The sequence below is a fragment of the Cebus imitator genome, unplaced genomic scaffold (assembly GCF_001604975.1).
Source record: "Cebus imitator isolate Cc_AM_T3 unplaced genomic scaffold, Cebus_imitator-1.0 Scaffold145, whole genome shotgun sequence".
In the NCBI taxonomy this organism is placed as follows: domain Eukaryota; kingdom Metazoa; phylum Chordata; class Mammalia; order Primates; family Cebidae; genus Cebus; species Cebus imitator.
In genome coordinates, this window is record NW_016107460.1 from 4,566,550 (window position 1) to 4,585,374 (window position 18,825).

At 65.2% G+C, this 18,825-nt stretch overlaps 1 protein-coding gene across 17 annotated transcripts in view; it reads left to right on the forward strand.

Annotated features, from left to right (window-relative positions):
• The window catches only part of PLCH2 (phospholipase C eta 2), an 89,521-nt gene that overhangs the window by 47,625 nt on the left and 23,071 nt on the right, over positions 1–18,825 (forward strand). For 14 of the 17 annotated variants that reach the window (XR_001829285.2, XM_037743513.1, XM_037743507.1 and 11 more), the window contains 3 exons: positions 15,766–15,912; positions 16,875–17,118; positions 17,327–17,456. Coding sequence is in view for 16 of the 17 variants with exons in the window: in XM_037743513.1 (XP_037599441.1) it covers positions 15,766–15,912; positions 16,875–17,118; positions 17,327–17,456 (521 nt within the window). In the remaining variant the exon portion in view is untranslated. Of the gene's footprint in view, positions 1–5,191; positions 5,372–13,488; positions 13,893–15,765; positions 15,913–16,874; positions 17,119–17,326; positions 17,457–18,825 lie in introns of those variants that run through there. The other 3 variants (XM_037743515.1, XM_037743510.1, XM_037743518.1) reach the window with 3 other exon arrangements.

The window sequence follows — 18,825 nt, forward strand, 5'->3', positions numbered from 1 at the left end:
GCCTGACACCCCCTCTGCCTGACACGCCCTCTGCCTGATGTGTGGTCTCATCCCCATGGCCTGCTGTCAGGTGGTCACCCTAAGGCATCTTGGTTCATCTGGGGCCGCTGTGGTCAGTCTGGCGAGATCCTCACTGGTCTGTCTTCCTCCTCAGCCAGGCCACATGCTTCTCTGTGACCTCAGAACCTCAGAACTGAACCCTGGGCTCAGTGCATCGCCGGGGTGGCTCCACGTGGGGCCCTGGGGGCCGAGGCAGCAGGGGATTTTTTTGGGGGGTGAGTCTCTCTCTGTCACCCAGGCTGGAGTGCAGCAGCACGATCTCCACCCACTGCAACCTCCACCTCCCGGGTTCAAGCCATTCTCCTGCCTCAACCTCTTGAGTATCTAGGATTACAGGCTCACACCACCACACCCAGCTAATTTTGGTATTTTTAGTAGAGATGGGATTTTACCACGTTGGTCAGGATGGTCTCCATCTCTTGACCTCATGATCCACCCACCTCGGCCTCTCAAAGTGCTGAGATTACAGGCATGAGCCACCGCACCTGGCTGGGGGATCTTTGTGTTGGGGACACAAAGGGGCCCCAGAGGGGCATCCCTTGCCTTAGCCTGCACCCCCACCCCCCGCCACTTCCCAGGACAGGAAGACCCTCAGCTATCCTGGTGCTGAAGTATGTGTCGGGGCAGTGGGGGGGTGGAGGTACATCGAGGCCCCCACAGTGGGCTTAGTTCCCTAACTGAAGCTGCGACAGCCACAGAACTCTTAAACCAGGCGAGAAAGTAACACGGAATTGGCTTCGGTGTTGAATAATTAAAACGTCTGAGGTTCAGGCTACTGGGCTGTGTCTGTCCCAGAGGCAGAGCTGTCAGCACTGTCTTGTCACCGGAGGGGCCCACATTTCTGTCTTTAAATGTGCGCTTGGTGCTCCTGAGAGGTGATTAGAACGTTCTGTGCAAGACGAGGAGGCCGGGGTGCTCACGCTCTGGGGGGCCACAGGGCCAGTGGGACCGTTGGGAACCAGCCCACCCTGGAGGGGGAGCTGCAGGGTCAGCTGGGCTGAGAGAGTCTGGGCAAGACTCCCCTGCCTCAGTTTCCCCATCTGAAAAGTGAAGAGGTCAGATCCAGGGGCCTCTTGGGGCCCATCTAACTCAGGCATTCCAAAGTGGTGTTGGAGGAGCAGAATCAGGGACACGTGGGGGCCCTCGCTGTGCCCGCAGGGCCGCCCTGGTGGGCTGCAGACCCAGAGCCCCTGCCTGCCCAAGCTTGCTGAATGGGGCTGCAGCCGAGAATCTGTTTACTGCAGCAGGTCATCGGGAAGCGTTTCCTTGGAGACATATGTAGGACAGAACTCGGAAGCTGAAACCGAGGCGCCCCACAAAGGCCCCGCACCGCTGGCGGGAGGTGGCTTCTCAGGGCTCTGCTCCTGGAGGCTGATAGGAGACAGCTGCGCCGCCGGGGACTGGTCAGGCTGTGATCCGTGAACAGGGCTCCCAGCCCTCCCCGCGGCAGTGGCCACCCGAGGGGATGTCGCACCTGGACATTTGGTGCAAGAATGTCTGGCTCCACCAGGCCTCACTGAAGGCGCCCACTGCCCTCCGCCCGGAACCCTCTTCCTTCACGGCCTGAGCCCAGGCGCCAGCTGGCCAGGCCCTTGGGGAACTGCTGGTCCCCCCGGTTTAATTCAGGGAAACTGAAGCCAGGGAGGCAGTGAATTCCCATGGGGCGCACAGAGAGCCACGGTGTGAACTAGGGTCTCCCAAGCTGGCTGGTTACTGCCCTTCCCAGCTCCTGTCCACAGTGACATTTTCAGGAACACACTCAGGGCACCCCTGGCTGGCCAGCAGCCCCAGAGGACACGGTGCTGGCTCCTGTTCAGGGGTCGCTCGGCAGCTGGCTGCGGGTGTGACCAGGCCACTGGCCTCCTTAGCTGCACAAGGTGCTGCCCACTGGCCAGGAGAGAGTTCTGGAGCTTCCAGAAGTCCTGGGGCCGGGCTCTCCTTCCACTGGGTTCCAGGATGGGCAGGGGCTTCGCAGGCTTCTCCCCTCCCTGCCCTGCACTCACTCTGCTGGCCCTCCCCTGATGGGAGTCTCCATCCTTCCATCCCTTTCTCTGGGGCTGTTTCTGCTCAAACACAGGGTCACCCACTGGTCCAGAATTGGTGAGCCTGATGCAGGCTGGTGCACGGAGCACTCGCCCGGCCCCTGGGTATGCACACAAGTGCGCACAGGCCCTCAGGGGTGCCCGGGAGACTGGAGCAACACTGGCCTGCAGTGGCCCCAGTCTCTGGCCTGGCCATGACTTCCTGAACCTATGGCCTGGAGCAGGGGCCACCTAAATGGCTTTCTTTGGAGATCAGAGGTGGAGGAGCTTTTGCTGCAGGATGGCTGAGGAGAGGGGCCGCCTCCTGTTCCGCCAAGCCAATGGAGGAAGGAGGAATGGAAGTGGGCTGCAGGGAAGTCCAGGCCTGGGCTCTGTGCAGACTCTGCTCCCTCCCGAGCCTACCCCTGTGAGATGCTGGGCGGTTCCCTGCCCGCTTGTGGCCTCTGTCCAGCCCATAGAGTAAGAAAGCCCCTCCAGCTGAGGGAGATGAGATGGAGACACTGCGTGGTCTGGGGTGGGCAGCGTGGGTGTCGGGGTGGCACCTGGTGCAGGTGACCTTGGGCTCATGGCCAGTTCTTGGCACTCACACGGACTGAGGATGGGACCCTCAGGCTCGGCTCTGGAGAAGGCGTTAGGGGCTCAGCAGGCCCAGGGGCTGGGCTTGGAGTCACTGGCGCCCAGGAGGGCAGGTGGAGTGGCTTCCTTTGTGTGCAGAGCCCAAGCCTGGGGAGCAGGTGTGCATGGAGGAAACGGAGGGACAGGCAATGGGGGTCAGCTCTGCCCACCAACGATCTCGCTGAGCACCCAGAGCTGCGGGCCCAAGGTCTAGACTCACCCTGTCTCAGGGCATGGTGTCCTTCGGCCTCTGTCCTGGCAATGCCTGTGAACCCAAGGACAGACCAGCCTTAGACTATGGGAACAGGGGCAGCCTCAGACCCGGGAGGCAAGGACCAGTCCAGCAAGTGGAGCAAGGAGACACAGCTCTGGGCCACAGGATGGGGACCCTCTGCCCTCTGCCCTCTACCCTCTGGCCAAGGCAGGAGCTGGGTCTGGTCCTCGCAGCTGTGCTGGCACATGGGCGGGGGCAGGGCTCCAGCCGGCTCACGGCGGGCTCTGCATCCCAGACGCATTGGTTCCTTCCAGTCACCTTCTTCAAAGGAGGAGAAAATTAAGCTCCCTACCATGGCGCCTCCCCACCCGCCGCCCGCTGCCCGCCACCCACCGCCTGCCAGGCCAAACGCTCTCAAAGACAGAATTCTGCTTAAATGCCCAGAAAGGAGATTTAGGAGATCAGAATCTTAAGCAAATTAACATGTGCGGCAGGCGGCTTTTAATCACCGCCTTTAATCGCAGGCCGTGGTCACGGGAATCATCTCCCGGCTGAATGGAGGGTGGGGGCAGCCTCGAGGATGGATTCTTCATTAGAACCTGAACCTGGGTTTCACTGGCCTCTGGAGGGGGCTCCGGGGCCTCTGTCCACTCCAGGGATGCTTGGCTGGGCCAGGACCTGCAGCCTGCACCCTCTCTCTCCCTCCTTCCCACCCTGGGGTGTGTCTGTGCCTTTCGCACTCTGTCTCCTCTACCTGGCTCTGTTTCTCCCTTCTGAGACTTGGGGCTGCTGGCCTTTTCCTGAGCAGACTGTCCTGGGACCTGTGGAGCCCAGGTATGGGGGTGATGGGTTGCCTGTTGCTCTTGGGCCTCTGCTGCCTCTGGCACTCGTGCATTGCAGTGTCCTTGTCTTGGCAGTCCCCACTGTGGCCTGGCCTCCCCTCAGCCCTGACACTCAGCTCTGTGCCAGGACCCACTCAGACTGGGGCCCAGAGGGAGGGTGCTGCCCCTTCCTTCTCGAAGCTGTGCCTGGCAGGTGGACACAGGCCCTGGGACTCTGGCAGTGCCAAAGGGGCCGTGACAGAGACCGCCCACTTTCGAGAGCAGGTCCCCAGAAACCAGGGCAGGGGCTGCTCCAGCTGAGGGGCCCAGGCCACCCTGAGTGGCAGTGGAGGGAGGAGGTAGTCCCTTTAAGGAGGCCAGGCAGTGAGGCCCAGGGGCCTTCCCTGGCAGGACCCAGGTGGTAATGCAGCTGCTGGATTACCCTCCCTCTCCACACCTGGGGCCCCACCTGGCAGGAGGTGGTCACTCCTTGAGGAGGCAGTGGCTCAGAGAGCCCAGAAGCGGCCTCACATCCTCCCGCTCCAGCCTGTGTGCCTGCCTGCCTTGCCCACACCCGGGGCTCAGCGTCCGCACAAGCCCCCTAGGCCGCTCTCTGGGATGGGGACTCAAGGTCCCTTGGGGCAGAGGTGGCTCCTTTCAGAATGCCCCTCATGGGTGGATGTCTCTTTTGTCCATCTGGAAAACGTGACGCCCTCAGATGCTGGGAGCAGCCAGTGCAGGAGGCCGAGTGCCGGCTCCCTGAGGGAGGGGAGGGGTGAGGGAGGGCAGCTCAGCACCTGATGGACAGGGCCGGGAGGCGAGGCGCTGGGGGAGCACAGGAAGTGGTGTAGCTCCATGCAGGGCTGCAGCTGTCACTGTCACAAGGAGCCACTGCTGGGGCTCAGCCTCCCCCAGCACTGGACGCCCCCCAGGGCAGCCGGTGAAATGTCACCCCTGTGACTGTTGGCAGTGCTCAGCCCTTCCCAGAGACCCTCCTGGGGTAGGTGGCTCTTCTTGGCTGCAACCTCGGGGCTTGGGGTGTAATGACCTGAGGGTCCCTGCGGTTGGGGGGGCAGCCATCCAGGGAGCATTTGGCTCTGGTCCTGGGGGTGCAGCGACCCCTCAGTAGGAGGAGCCCAGCCAGGAGGGAGGGAGGGAGGGAGGAAGTGTAGGATGGATGGGGTTGGTCGCTCAAGCCGCTATGGGAAGAGCCAGCAGCCGAGCCAGCGTCCAACCGGCCTCCCCTTCTGGCCTCTGAGTGGAGCCAGCTCTTCGCCCACCAGAGACCCAGGCCCCGGTGTGCTGCCTGCCTCCACCCAGCACAGGCCTCTGGGCCCCGGCTGGGCAGCCAAGGGTTAAGTGGGCGGGGCTCTGCAGGAGGGGCGGTCCCGGCGGCGGCCCCGCCCCACCCTCCCCGCCTTCCTCGCGGGCGAGGCAGCTTGTGGGGCTGCGGTGGGCATGGGCGCTGCGCGCGGGCTGCCCCTGCTCGGGCTGGGGCGCAGGGGACACCGGGGGCCAGCGCGGGGCCCGGGGCCCCTCGGGCCGTGCCGGTAACTGAGATTGGCGCCCACCAGCCATGGAAGAGCCTGGGCCCCCGGGCGGGCTCAGCCAGGACCAAGGTAAGGGGGCAGGTGGGGTCCCAGGAAGGGAGCTGTGATGGGTCCCGCGGGGAGCCCAGGGCAGGAGCTGTTCGCTGGTGACCCGCTCACCCCTCGTGGGCAGTGCATGGCCCCTCCCAGCAGGGTCTCCAGGAGCGCGGCTCAATGACCTCATTACCTGTACATCCCTCCGACGAGGTCCCAGAGGAGGGGTGCTGCCCCCCCAGTGCCCCACCCTGCCTCATCTGCCCCTGTGCTGACACCTCTCAGCGCGACGGTCCGCTCCCTGCAAGGGGTCCACAGAGTCCGGGTGGGCGGCGGGGAGGCGCCCTCAGCCACGCTGACACGGGTCCTGACCTGCAGCCTGGCCCCAGCAGATGTGCACTTCCTGGGGGGGGGGACAGGTATCGGGGTGCCAGGGGCTGGTGGGCTCTGGCTTTTGAGGCTCTGGGGGCTCTCCTGGTCCAACCCCACCCCGGCCCCTCATCCAGGTCAGCAGAGGTGGCACTGAGCTCCGGTCAGCACCATGGACAGGGCAGCTGCTGCTTTCTCTGAGGGCCGGCAATTGCTGTGCGTCCTCAGGGTTCCCTGGAGTCCCAGGCTGGCCCAGCCCATCCCGCTCTGGGTTGGAGATTTCTTGCTGTGATCCGTCACGCTTTCCTGACCTGGGAGCCGGGCATTGCCCTGCGCAGACAGAGCAGAGCGGCTGGGGTGGCGGGAGCCTTAGGGCTGTTCACAGCAAGCGCTTCCGAAGGGTGTCCTGGGCAAGCCTCTTCAGCACCGGGTGGGGCAGGGGCTCCGGCTCCTGGAGCACAGCCTAGCTCTGGGCCAGGGGTGGAGAGAGGAAAAGGTGAAGCAGGACAGGGGCTGTGGTGGCAGCAGGAGTGGCTCGGGCTGGATACCAGGAGGAACTTCCTAGGTGTCCAGGGAGAGTAGGAGCTTGCCTCCGGGTGGCTTGGATCCTGGTTGTTCTGCCCTCTGACTGGCGTGGACACGTGGGGTGGGACATGGCATCACTGCTGGGCAGACTGGGGCCAGGTTGCTGGTTTTTGCCTCTGATGAATTATGTGACTTCGCACAAGGGACTCTCAGAGCCTCCACAGGTAAGAGGGATAGCACGGGGCGCTTTTACGGGGTGGCTGTGAGTGTTCAGAGCCAGCGTGTCTGCAAAGTGGTCGTGCCATGTCTGGCCCGTGCAGCTGCCCCAGGGTGCCCGTCCCCTCCCCTGCCCTACCCCCAGGCAGAGGTGCCCTCTCTGAATGGATGACAGCATGGCCGGTGTGACCAGGCCTGCTGGGGCACACACTCTGCCTGTAGAATGGGTCACTCCAGATGTGCCCACTTGCTGACCAAAGTCTTGATCCCAGGGCTTTCCTGGGCACGCTGTCCCTGGTTCCTGCCTGTCTGGCCTGCAGAGAGCTCCCTGGAGTCACTGCCCTGTGCTGGCCGCTGGGCTCAGGACGCCTGCCTACTGTGGACAGAGGGGCTGGCTGCTGCCATGTGGCCCCAAAGCCCCAGGTTCCGGGAGACCCAGTACACCTGGAGTCTGCAGCCAGCCAGGGAAGGGCCTAGTCTTAGGAGTGGGCAGTGGTGGGAGTGGCTCTGAGCCCACCCTCCGTGCTACCATCCTGGGCAGAGGGAGGGGACCCAGCAGCACGGTCCTTAGAGACTCCACGTGCCACCAAGGACGGAGCAGATGGACCGGTGTCCTGGGTCCGGCGTCCTGGGTCCGGCCTTCCATCTGCACAGCTAATGAGCTGATGATGATGGCATCCCAGTTCCTGGCACTTTCTCCTGGAGAAACCATGGGCCGGCCCCTGCCCTGGCAGTGCCCTTTGCTGGGGCAGGTGTGTGGAGGGGTGCCTGGGGCCCTCTCGGGGACCTGGTCCCAGAGACTCCACCTTCACTGAGGGTGGGCTGGGGGAGGGGCTGAGGAAGGGGATGAGTAATCCAGTGTGCCTGTTTCTTCCCGGGATTTTGCTCCCGGCGCTGCGTATGTGGGCTCTCGCCGGCTGGACAGACTTCCTGTGTGGGAAAGGCGAGTGGGCACCGGCCTCCGCGTGGGGGCAGGTGGGGTTGGTGGGCACCATCTCAGGACAGGATACTTCCTCTGGCTTCTGAGAATTCACCCACATGGGGTGGCCCTAGGCGTGGGGCATCCATGCTAGCTGGGTAAAGACCCCAAGAGGGGGCCTTGTTTGGCTGACGGTCACTGAGACACAAATGAGCTACTCTGGTGGGGCTGTGGAGCTCCCTCCAGCTCTGCCCAGAGAGCAGCACCTAGGTGGGGGCCACAGGGGCTCCTGCAGCAGCAGGTCCCAGGCACCAGCGTGCAGCCCTGACTCGGGATGGTGCCCACGCTGTCCTGGGGGTGCGTCCCTTTCTCGTGCTCAGACCTGGCGACCCAGGGACACGCCTCCGAGGGAGTGAGTGGTCTTGATTTCACATTGATCAGGCCCCTGTTGAGGAGCTGACCAAGGGCCGGATTTCGGGCAGCCCAGTTCTCAGGGGCAGCGCTGTGCCCTTCCTGGGTCAGCTAGTGTGTGGGTGGGGGCTGACCTGGGGAGCACCTCACTGGCCTGGAAAAGGCAGGAGTGGGAGACAGGGCAGCCGGCCCAGCCCTAGGGCCAGCTTGAGCAGGGAGATCCAGAGGGGCTGAGCAAACTACAAGATGCCAGAAACTTCGGCAGGGAAACTCGGAGGGCCAGGCCATCTCCGGACACCCACTCTCTCCGAGGCTCTCCGCGGGAGCATTTGAGGGGCTGTTGGAGGAAGCAGCTGCCCGACCTGGTGGTGGCCTGGGCTGCTCTTGCCAGGAGGAGCAGCTCTGTGCAGGACAGATGCAGCGGGCTCGGCCTCCTGTTTATTCGCCTCCTTCGTGGCTCCGCGCCTGCTCTGCCTGGCGGCCCGCCCAGCTCCCACCGCCCCTCCCGCGCCTGGCTCTGGGCTGGGGGCAGGGCTGGCTCTGCCCATGTGGCTCAAAAACCCTCCCCTTGGAGCTGCAGCCCCCTCCCCTCACCTGGCAGGAGCTCCCTCTCCCAGCTGGCCGGCCGGGCTCCATCTGGTGACTTTTCAGGAAAGGCCCCCCCACCGCCGCTGCCACAAGCCTAGCTCCCTCTGCAGCTCCTCTGGGGTACACTGGGCAGTGGCTGGGGTACCCTGGGAAGTGCACCTGCTTTCAGAGAGCCCCAGGAGAGGTGGGTGTGATGCCCTGGCTGGCCATGTCTGCTCAGTGAGGGCAGAGAGGCAGCCAGGGCCTCAGAGAAGCTGGTGGCAGGGACAGGAGCCCCCAGGGACACACAGGGGACACTTTCAGGAGGGGAAGCTGTGAAATGGTCTATAATAGGATCCCCTTCCTGATGGGACTGTCAAGTGTGATTAATACCGCCGCTGTGAGCTGGGCTGCCGCCAGCTGGGGACGGCCGGGGACGGTGAGGAGGCAGGAAGAGGAGCCCACTTTGGGAGGGACCCTCGCTGAGACAGACTTGGCCTTGGCAGTCCTGGAGGAGGCTGAAGAAAGGCCAGGTGTTGGGGCCCCCTTGGCCATAGCTGGTCGGCTGGAGAGCGTGGAGGCCTGGGCTGGGCAGGTGCCCACTGGCCCAGGAAGGGGCTGCTCTGGAGGGAGGCTCGGGGCACGGGGCACCAGCCTCAGAGGACATCCTGTCCACTAGCCACTGCTGACTGCTCAGAGTGTCCAGTGACTACAAATTCCTGATGAGGGGCACCTTTCTGTGGAACTGGGGCCCTGGCTGAGGGCCTTGGACACCTGTGACTGTCACAAGTCCTCCTGCCCATCCTCCACACCTGGTGGCCGGATGGCAGAAGAAAGGTGTCTGCTGGCTCTCCCTCCGGACCCTGCAGGAGCCCGGTCATCCTAGCACCCACTGGCCCACCAGGGGAGCATGAGGCTGGCTGCTGTCCTCCCCCTGCTCTGTCACCAGTGGAAGGTGGAGGGGAGGCCGGGCAGCGAGGCTGATGTAGCTTGGCTGGCCGTAAAGAATATGTCCCCACCCTTCAGGGCGCTGGCCATCCCAGCTCCCCCAGGGCTCTGGGCACACTGACTGGGAGCCACCCACGGGAGCAGAACACAGCCAGGCCCTAGGACCCCCTCTGGCCCACTCCTCTGCCGAGCTGAGGGCTACCATGGGGTCAGGCCCTCCCCTCGACAACCCCCCACCTCCCGCCGAGAGCTGAAGTGGCCACCACAGGGAGGGCGCTTCGAGGAGAGGGCAGAGCACCTGTCCTGTGGTGCCCTCCAGGTGTGCCTGGGGGCGGCCCTGGCCCCACAGGCCCCCGGCACCTGCCCTTGTTCCTCTGCCCTTCCTGGGACCCCTGGTCCCCTAGCACGACCACCCTGGGGTCCTGCCTGAGGAGAGGGCTGGAGGCACAGACTCACTCCTGATCAAATAAAAATAGTTGGGGAGGAGGCTCCCAGACGTGCGGGGGGACAAGTCGCTTCTCTGAGACGTTTAAATAATCTCCGCCATATGTGTGTGGGCCCGGCCCTCCCTCCCGTGCGGCGCGGGTCCAGGGGCCCGGCTGATCCCCAGTGGGCGCCATGGCTGGGGCAAGGCGGCCACTTCCTCCTCCCTCCCTCCACCCAAGCACAGGCTCAGCCCCTCTTGCATGCTGGGCCAGCCGTGGGGGCAGCATGGGAGGGGGACGTCAGGGCTGCGGAAGGGCCGGAGCCAGGAAGGGCTGCAGGAGCGTCTGGCCCTCACACCTCACTGCAGCTGGCGTTCTGATGGGTGGGGAGGCCCTTTGAAAGGTCCTGGTGAAAGGCAGCCACCCTAAGGAGAGGAGGGGCTTACAGGCAGCCAGGGCCCCCTCTGGACCGGCCTGGAAGAGGTGGGCCCCCCACCCACCCTTTACCTGCTTGTGAAGAGAAGGGGCCGGGCCCTGTCGTGGGAGGGGCTGTGGCACCCGAAGGTGCCCGGGTGTGTGTGTAGTGTACACGCCGGGCGGCCTGTGGGTGTGAGTCGTGGGTTTTGTTGGAAGAGTCCATTGATTTTCCAGCCTTCCCTGGGGGGAGGCGGAGATGCTGAGCCACCAGCGGCCTGTTGTTGACGGCATCCTCCAGGCCTGTGCTGCCTGCTGTTAGGACAAGATCGATCTCCGTCATAAAAACAAAATTAAGCCAGCACCACCCTGGCTTCCGACAGCGTGCTCTTCCTCCTCTAAGCAGCTGCCACCCACCTGGTTCAGGCCTTGGGAAGAAAGGGAGGGGCTGCAGGAGCAAACTTTTCACAGCGGGGAAACTGAGGCACCGAGACAGGGAGGACCACCCAAGGTCAGGGGCAGGTCTGGGACCCCTACTTCCCAGCAGCTGGCAGGACCAGGCAGTCAGGGCGAGGCCGTGCAGCCCGGGTGTGGGGGCCGAGCCCAGGGGGTCACAGGTGCCTTCCTGGGTGTCACTGTAGGGCCCGAAGGGCCCTCCCGTGAACTCTACCCAAGTGGGGTGCGGCCCTGTCCGCCCATCCATCCGCCCCTCTGCCCGTCTGTCCATCGGGTGCATCTGTGTGGGAGGCTTCTCCCATGCAGGCGCTAGCTCCTGTCACCTCAGAGCAGCCCTGCTGGCCTTAGCCGCCTTGTCCTGCCCGTCCCGTCCCTCCCTGTCCACCTGTGTCCAGCCAGCGTCCCCTGTGTGCCTCACAGGGACAGAGCAGGGGAGAAGGACTATGAGGTCCCTGGCTCAGGGACATCCCGGGGGTCACGTAGTGCTCTGAGGACTGGGGACCCCCACTGTGGTGTGTAGGGACCAGGGGGAGCAGCGGGTGAGCCAGGGCCCTCCCACCTCTGTGTCCTCTCCCCCACAGAGCCTGTATCTCCCCTCCTCTCCCAGACTGAGCCCCGGTCTCTCCTCTCCCAGGCTGAGCCCCTGTCTCTCCTCCTGTCCCCCACGGAGCCTCTGTCTCCCCTCCTGTCCCCCATGGAGCCCCTGTCTCTCTTCCTCTCCCCCATGGAGCCCGTGTCTCTCCTCTCCCCCACAGAGCCCCTGTCTCCCCTCCTGCCCCCCACGGAGCCCCTGTCTCTCCTCCTCTCCCCCAGGGAGCCCCTGTCTCTCCCTGACCAGGACTCTCGGCTTCTACCATGGCAGGTGCAGGTCCGCCTCTGGTGCCAGCCCATGGCCAGGTGCGGCCCTCCAATCCCACCTGAGCCCCCGCACCAGGTGTCTTGACTCAGGCTCACGGGAGGGGCCGAGGCGGCCTAGGGGCGGGTGTGGAGCATGGCTGAGGGCTGGGCCCTGTGTGGAGCTGCAAAGCAGTGTGGCTTCCTTGGCCTCCCTGTGGGCTTTCGGCCCCTGGCTCAGGGCAGGCAGGGTGAGCATATGGCTGGTTATGGAGGCCGTGGGGCCGGGCTTGCCCGGCGGCATGGGCGTGACGTTGTGGGGGGCTGGGCTGGGTCTACCCATAGGCAGCAGCTGGAAGGTTCTTAAATCTCTGGGCTTGGGTCCCTCCCATGTCCCTGGCCTGGGGTGCCCCCGGCTTCACTCAGCAGCTGCGGTTGTGTGTCTGCCCGACTTTTGGAGGGAGTGGGCTGTCACTGTGGTCCTCAGGGCAGGCGGGGCAGCTCCCATCGAGGCCATTCAGGAAGGATTAGTTGGGCCTTTCCCGCCTGTCAGCGGAGGATTAGGCCAGGGCTGCTGGGGAGGTCGGGGGCCTGGGGTGCGGGGGCCTGGGCCCCACATTGGGGTTTTGGGGCCAGAAACTCAATCTGTGGCCCTTCCCAGAACCCCTGCTTAGGCGATGGGGCCTCTAAGCCCCAACCCCAGATGATGGGGGACCAGCTAGTGGCTGAGAGCTCACGGGAAGGAGGGAGGGAGGGAGGGGGAAGAGGCCCAGCCTTGGGGTGCTTCGAGGAGGGGTGGGTGAGGGGCAGGAGCACCCCCAGCTGGGGCTAGGCCCAGGGTGAGGGGAGAGCAGGTACGCCCCAGGCCGGGAGGTCCCTGAGGCGCATGAGGGAGAACTGGGTGCCCCTGGTGGGAATGGAAGCCTGCAGTCCGGCGTGGCGAGGCATCGGTGGGCCAGTGCCCTGGGCTGGGGCTGTGGCCATCGGGTCTGCCTCCTGGCCCCGGCGCTGCCCCTGACACGGTGGCCGTGCCCCAAGGCCCTGTCTTTCTGAGGACGACCAGGACTCCAGCCTCTATTGTCTCCCCAGCTCATGGCTCCCTAATCTAATTCCACGGCAGAGCCCAGAAATGCCTGCTGGCCTGCTTCCGCTGAGAGCAGCAGAGCCTGTGGGTCTGCTGGTGGGTCCTGGGTTGGCTCTGGGCCAAGTGCATCTTATCTGGCCGGGCACGGCCCTGGTCATCAGCGGTCAGTGCAGATGCACGGCCATCTCCTCAGGGGCCGCCTCAGGGCGGCCCCAGGGCTCTGCCAGGATGCCCAGCCCTGGCACCTCCCTGTCCTGGGCTCTGCAGGCCAAACTCCTCCCTGGAGTGGGGAGAGGAGGGCAGTTCCCCGGGGCCTTGGGGTCCTTGTTGCTGGAGCCAGTGCAGCTGGGGCAGTGGCTGGGAAGAACGGCGGGGCCCTCCAGCGTGGCCATGCAGCATGGACACAGGTGGCTGGTGCTCAGTGGGGTCTGCCCACACTCCATGCCCATAGCTGCCCCTGGTGTCCCCGCCTGGACTCAGGGATGGGGGAGCCTGTGCTGTCCTGCGGTGCCAGGCCAGTAAACAGGGTGGGTGTGCGGTCCCGGTGGCAGCGGGACCTGGAGTCCTCACCTCATTGGGAGCTGCGATGGTGCGGTGGGTCAGCAGGAACCACTCAGAGGCCCTCCTAAGTAGGGATGTGGGGTGAGGGCAGGGACCACTCCAGGCCAGCCTCAGCATCCATGGTGGGTGCACAGTGGGGAGGCCCATCCCACACAGGGTCCCCTGAGACCTGTGCCCCGTAGGCCTTCAAGCTGTGTTCTCCAGGTCCCAGGAGGATCCCCCTCCCCTGTTGGTCCTGCTTTGTCCCAAAGCCCTGAGTCGGGTGACCTGGGACCTTGGGAAACGCTGTTGCCTCCCCAGTGTCCTCCTGGCCCAGCCGGGAGTTCCGTCAGCCTAAATCCTCCACCAGCTGGTCTGGAGCTGGGATTAGCTCAGGGATTGGGTCAGAGGCTGGGCGGGGCCGAGGGCCTGCGCTCCCCAGCCATGGGATTTGGCAGCCTCGGGGACTCCTTGGTGGCCCTGGAGGATGGGTGGACTGGCCTGGGAGCTATAGGGACAGCAGGTGACGGTCAGACCAATGCCAGCCAGGCCTGGCCACAGCCCTGTGGGGGCTTCGGAGGTCCCTGAGGAGGAGGAAGAAGAGGCGGAGGAGAAAAGGCCCCACAGAGGTCCTGCCCCCAGCACTGCCACTGCCTGACCTCTGCTGCCTGAGGGCCGGGGGGCCTCTGTGGCCTCCGTGAACCAGGCCCAGCCAGCGTCAGGGCATGTCTGGCCCCTGGCCCTCCCCTGACAGCCGGACCAAGGGGACGGTGGCCTGGCTGGCGGAGGTGCTCCTCTGGGTCGGAGGAAGCGTGGTGCTGTCTTCACAGTGGCAGCTTGGTCCCCTGGGTAAGAAAGGGTGGGGAGCTGCCCGGGCCGAGTGCAGGCCCTGGCGGGTGGGGGCTGCTCGTGGAGGTGGAGGTGCGAGAAGCCTGGGGCTGCATCCCACCCCTGCAGCTGTATCCCACTCCAGCACTGACTCCGCCCCCCTCCCCCCAACTCTAGGGGTCACGTGGGTCCGGCAGCATCCCAGCATCCGCAGGCCCTGCCTCTCAGCCCCTCAGAGGCGCCCTAAGCACACCTTGGTCTCCCAGGTGCCTGCAGGGCCTGGGGGCTGAACCCAGGGGGGATGATTGGGAGAATTCAGTGGCTCCAATGCTCCATGCTCTCACTGACGGGGTCCCTTGTGCTCTGGGGATTGGTGGTGCTTGCAGTCCAGATGGCTGGGCAGGCTGGACATAGGAGCCCTTGCCATTAGGAGACTGCAGAAGAGACTGGCTGGGCATGGCTGGGAGGCCGGAGCCTGTGTCTGTGTGGTCCTCGGAGGCCGGAGCCTGTGTCTGGGTGGCCCACGGAGGCCGGAACCTGGGTCTGGGTGGCCCGCGGAGGCCGGAGCGTGTGTCTGGGTGGCCCGCAGAGGCCGGAGCCTGGGTCTGGGTGGCCCGCGGAGGCCGGAGCGTGTGTCTGGGTGGCCCGCGGAGGCCGGAGCCTGGGTCTGGGTGGCCCGCGGAGGCCGGAGCCTGGGTCTGGGTGGCCCGCGGAGGCCGGAACCTGGGTCTGGGTGGCCCTTGGAGGCCGGAGCCTGGGTCTGGGTGGCCCGCGGAGGCCGGAGTGTGTGTCTGGGTGGCCCGCGGAGGGCCCGGTTGGGGCTGACCTGTTGCAGGCCTCGGTCCTGCCTTACTCCCTCCCACATCCTTGCAGCCACACTGCGTCTTCACCTCCTGAGTGCCCCAGAGAGCCCAGCCCCTCTGCCATGCCTTCCATACCTCAGTTCCCCTCTGCTCCTGATCACCTAGTAGCTTCCCCAAGGGGGCCTGACCGGCACTGCCCTGGTTCTCCACAACGTCCCCCGGGGTTCCTCAGCCTCAGACGTGGTGTGGGGTTAGCACCTCTGAGCTTTAGCAGATGGTGCCTCTGGGACCCGGGCTTTCTGTGAGCGGGTGCACAGGGCCCGGGGGGTGGGACCAGCCTGTTCCTGGGCTGGGGTGGCTGAGTCTGGCCTGGACTCCCTGGAGCCTGCACCCCCTCCCCTGGGACAAGCAACAGCAGGAGGCCGAATGGATGGGGGGAGGAGAAGGAACGGGACAGGCGGCCTCAGGGAGGGAGGGTTGGGAAGCTCTGATCCAGCCTGCAGCCTCCCGAGTCCATACTGCTGCGTGGGCCCTGGGACTGGGCATTCATGGCACTGCCCTGGTTGCTCATGAAGGGTGGGGCTCTCCTGGAGATGCGTCAGGAAGGGGCACGGGCGCTCGGGAATGCGACTGTCTGCTCCCAGGAGCCGCCTGTGGCTGGGGGCAGGGGCGGGGGCAGGGTATGGGGTTGCTGCCTGTTGGACCACCCTGCGCCTGGCAAGGGGCCTCCACTCACTGTGGCCCCAGACAGCCTGATCCAGCTGCCTCGTCTGTCTGGCCTTGTGCCTGGCCTTCCCACTGTTGAGTTCAGTGCTGGCTCCGTCAGAATGGTGGCTCTCGGGGTCCCAGGCCCAACACTGGTTCCCAAGTGGCTGAGCAGGGTGGGGAGCAGGGCCCTCAGTCCCCAGGACCATCTGGGGAGGAGTGGCAGGGTCCAGCTGGGCTGTGTGACCCAGGCATGTCGGCACTTGGGGTGGAGGCGGCTTTGGGCCCTGGCCTTTGCCCTGTCACTGGCAGGGCGTTGTGGGCGGAGCGAGTGAGGTGAAGAATGGCCGAGCCTCTGCTGACGGCCGTGTGTCTCCCGTGTGCAGTGGAGCGGTGCCTGGGTGCCATGCAGGAGGGAATGCAGATGGTAAAGCTGCGTGGCGGCTCCAAGGGCCTGGTCCGCTTCTACTACCTGGACGAGCACCGCTCCTGCATCCGCTGGAGGCCCTCCCGCAAGAACGAGAAGGCCAAGAGTGAGTGAGACCCTGCTGTGGGTCAGGCTGGGGTCCCTGGGGGCACACGGGGTACGGAGCCTCTCAGAGCAGGCGCTGGTAGTTGAGGGGTGGTGAGACCATAGGCCTGGACAGCTCTGGCTCAGTGGCCTTGGGGTTCGGCATGACCTCTGGGCCATAGGGTGGGAGAGACACAGGACCCCTGCCTGCCTGGCTGAGCTCCCTGGAATTCAGTGCGGACTGAGTATGGCCGTGCCCAGCCCTGTGCTCCTCCTTGGGCTGGGAGGAGGGGCATAGCATAGTTCGTCTAGCTGGGGAGGTCACAGCTCCGCATAAACGGAAACGACCCCCAGATTGGGGAGAGACGTGACAGTCCTCAAGGGCTGGGAGCAGGGCGCAGCCAGGGTCTCTGCTGGCTTTGCTGATGGGCAGGACCCAGGTGTCCTGGGCGAGGCCTCAGCCCAGAGGTTGCCAAAGGTGTAGCCACCTTGGGCCCCTGGAGGGAGCCGTGCCTCGGAGCCCCCAGGGGACCTGAGGTCACGAGAGTCTCGATGCACCTGAGCGCAGAGCTGGGGTCCCTGGAGGCGCGGTCTCACTGGCGGTGCTGGAGCCCTGGAGGTGGCTAGGGGATTTCTCGGAACGTGGGGACCTGCTGGCTAACCGTTCAGCTCTGGGCTTGTTGGGCACTGGGGGCTGCAGGTGTTGGGGGGTGGCGGATGCTCTCCCTTGTGGGTGGAGGGGCTCTGTCTTTTCTGTAGGAGCAGGGCAAAAAGGGAGGGACTTGGTCAGTGCGGGGGGGGGGGCTGTGCATTCTCACGGATCTTCACCCTTTGTTCTTGAGCCCTGGCCCCTGAGCCCTGTGGAGGGTCACACATAGGTGGGCGAGGAGCTCCCACCTGCTCAGTCACTGCTGCCTTGGGGCTGCCGGCAGAGGTACGCTGGGCCTCGGGCGTCCTGACCAGTGCCCCCTGCCCACATGGCAGTCTGCATCGACGCCATCCAGGAGGTGAGTGAGGGGCGGCAGTCGGAGGTCTTCCAGCGCTACCCCGATGGCAGCTTTGACCCCAACTGCTGCTTCAGCATCTACCACGGCAGCCACCGCGAGTCACTGGACCTGGTCTCCACCAGCAGCGAGGTGGCGCGTACCTGGGTCACCGGACTGCGCTACCTCATGGCCGGCATCCGTGACGAGGACAGCCTGGCTCGCCGCCAGCGCACCAGGGACCAATATCCTTGGGCACCGAGCGGTGGGGGGAGGACCCCGGGACCGGCCCCTCGGCTGCCGGCCCTGTGTGGGGGAGGGGGCCTGCCTTTGCTGGGTCGGTGGGGAAGGGACCGGTAGCCTGGCGTCCCCCATTCCTTCCTCCCTAGGCCGGAGGGTGGGACGGTGGGGCTGGACCCATGGATTCCTGTTGGCCCCTAACTCGGCACCAAAGTGGCTGAAGCAGACGTTTGATGAGGCGGACAAGAATGGGGATGGCAGCCTGAGCGTCAGCGAGGTCCTGCGGCTGCTGCACAAGCTCAACGTGAACCTGCCCCGCCAGCGGGTGAAGCAGATGTTCAGGGTGAGGCTTCACGGGGTCCTGCCTGGACTCTGGAGCCAGGGCTGCACTTGGGCTGTGGCGGTGTGGCTGAGGGTCAGCCAGCTCTGCCTGAGCTGGAGGGACCCTGGCGGTGCCTTCGAGCCGTGGCTGCCGAGGAGGGGCCGCCTGGCCAGCCATCCCACAGCCTGTGGCAGGTGGGCAGGCGGGGGTCCCCCGGTGCCTCCTCTTTGCAGCTGGGTCGAGGTCTGCTCTACCAGCTCCAGGGACAGTGGTCAGGGTACCTGGCGCAGGTTGCCAGGTGAGTACGCTGGGCATTCAGGGCAGGTGCCCAAATGAAGCTGCAGCACCTTCCCGGGCCCCCAGCCTCACAGCCTTGAGGGGGGTACACTGGCCTGGTGGGGTGCAGTCTGACATGCTTGTTACTTTCCCCACATAGCCCTCGCCCAACCACGCTGATGATAGGAGTTATGAAAATGCGGCGTTCAGCTGAGCTGCCGCCTTTATTGTCTGTAATTAGTTTCTGTTTCCGGAAAGCCTGCTGGGCTGGGGGAGAAGAACTCTGCCCGTCAGCAGGTCCTGGTTACGGGTGGCGCTGGCTGAGCCAGCAAACCAGGCCCAGGAGCCTTGCTGCTTTGCTGCGTCTTGGAAAGAGGGTTCTGTGGGCGCGACCACCAGGCCCCAGGGTCCCTGACATGCTCACATGCACGCACACACACGTGCACACACACATGTGCGCACACGCGTGTACAGGCACACACGTGCACACACACATACATGCTCACAGCCTGACAGCCCCTCCGCGTCCAGCCCTTGCCAGCTGCTGCCTGCTCTGGCCTGTTCTCACCGTATATGGCTGGTCATGCCTGGTTGGAGCAAGGGAGGCCGGATGCTCACGGCGTGGGGTGTGTGCCTGAGTTAGGGGCCAGATGCTCGCAGACACTCTCTGGGACTGCTGGGGGCTCATAGGCCCCTCCTGAAGGCCCCAGTGGGGACAGTCTGCCTGGGCCTTGGGGGCTGGCAGGGACCTGAGTCTGCAACTCAGCACCCCCTTTCCCTGCCTGCCTGGGCTGGGCCATCCCCAACAAAATTCGGGCTCAGGGGCAGCTCTGGGGCCAGCAGCCCCTTCCACAGGGTTGAGGCTGTGCCAGGGCCCGGGCCACAGCCTGGCTTAGGGTTGTGGGTTCCAGAGTGGTCTCTGAGCAGGAGGAGTCAGAGGCCCCTCACGGAATGCAACATGAGCGGGTGCGGCTTCTGGGGCCTAAAGGTCCAGCCTGACCTCCCCGAGGGAGCCCCAGGCAGTGGAGGGTGGTCCTGAGTGTGGGCTGGCAGGTGGAGGTGGGGGAGGGGGTGCTGGCAGGTGGAGGTGGGGGAGGGGGTGCTGGCAGGCGGA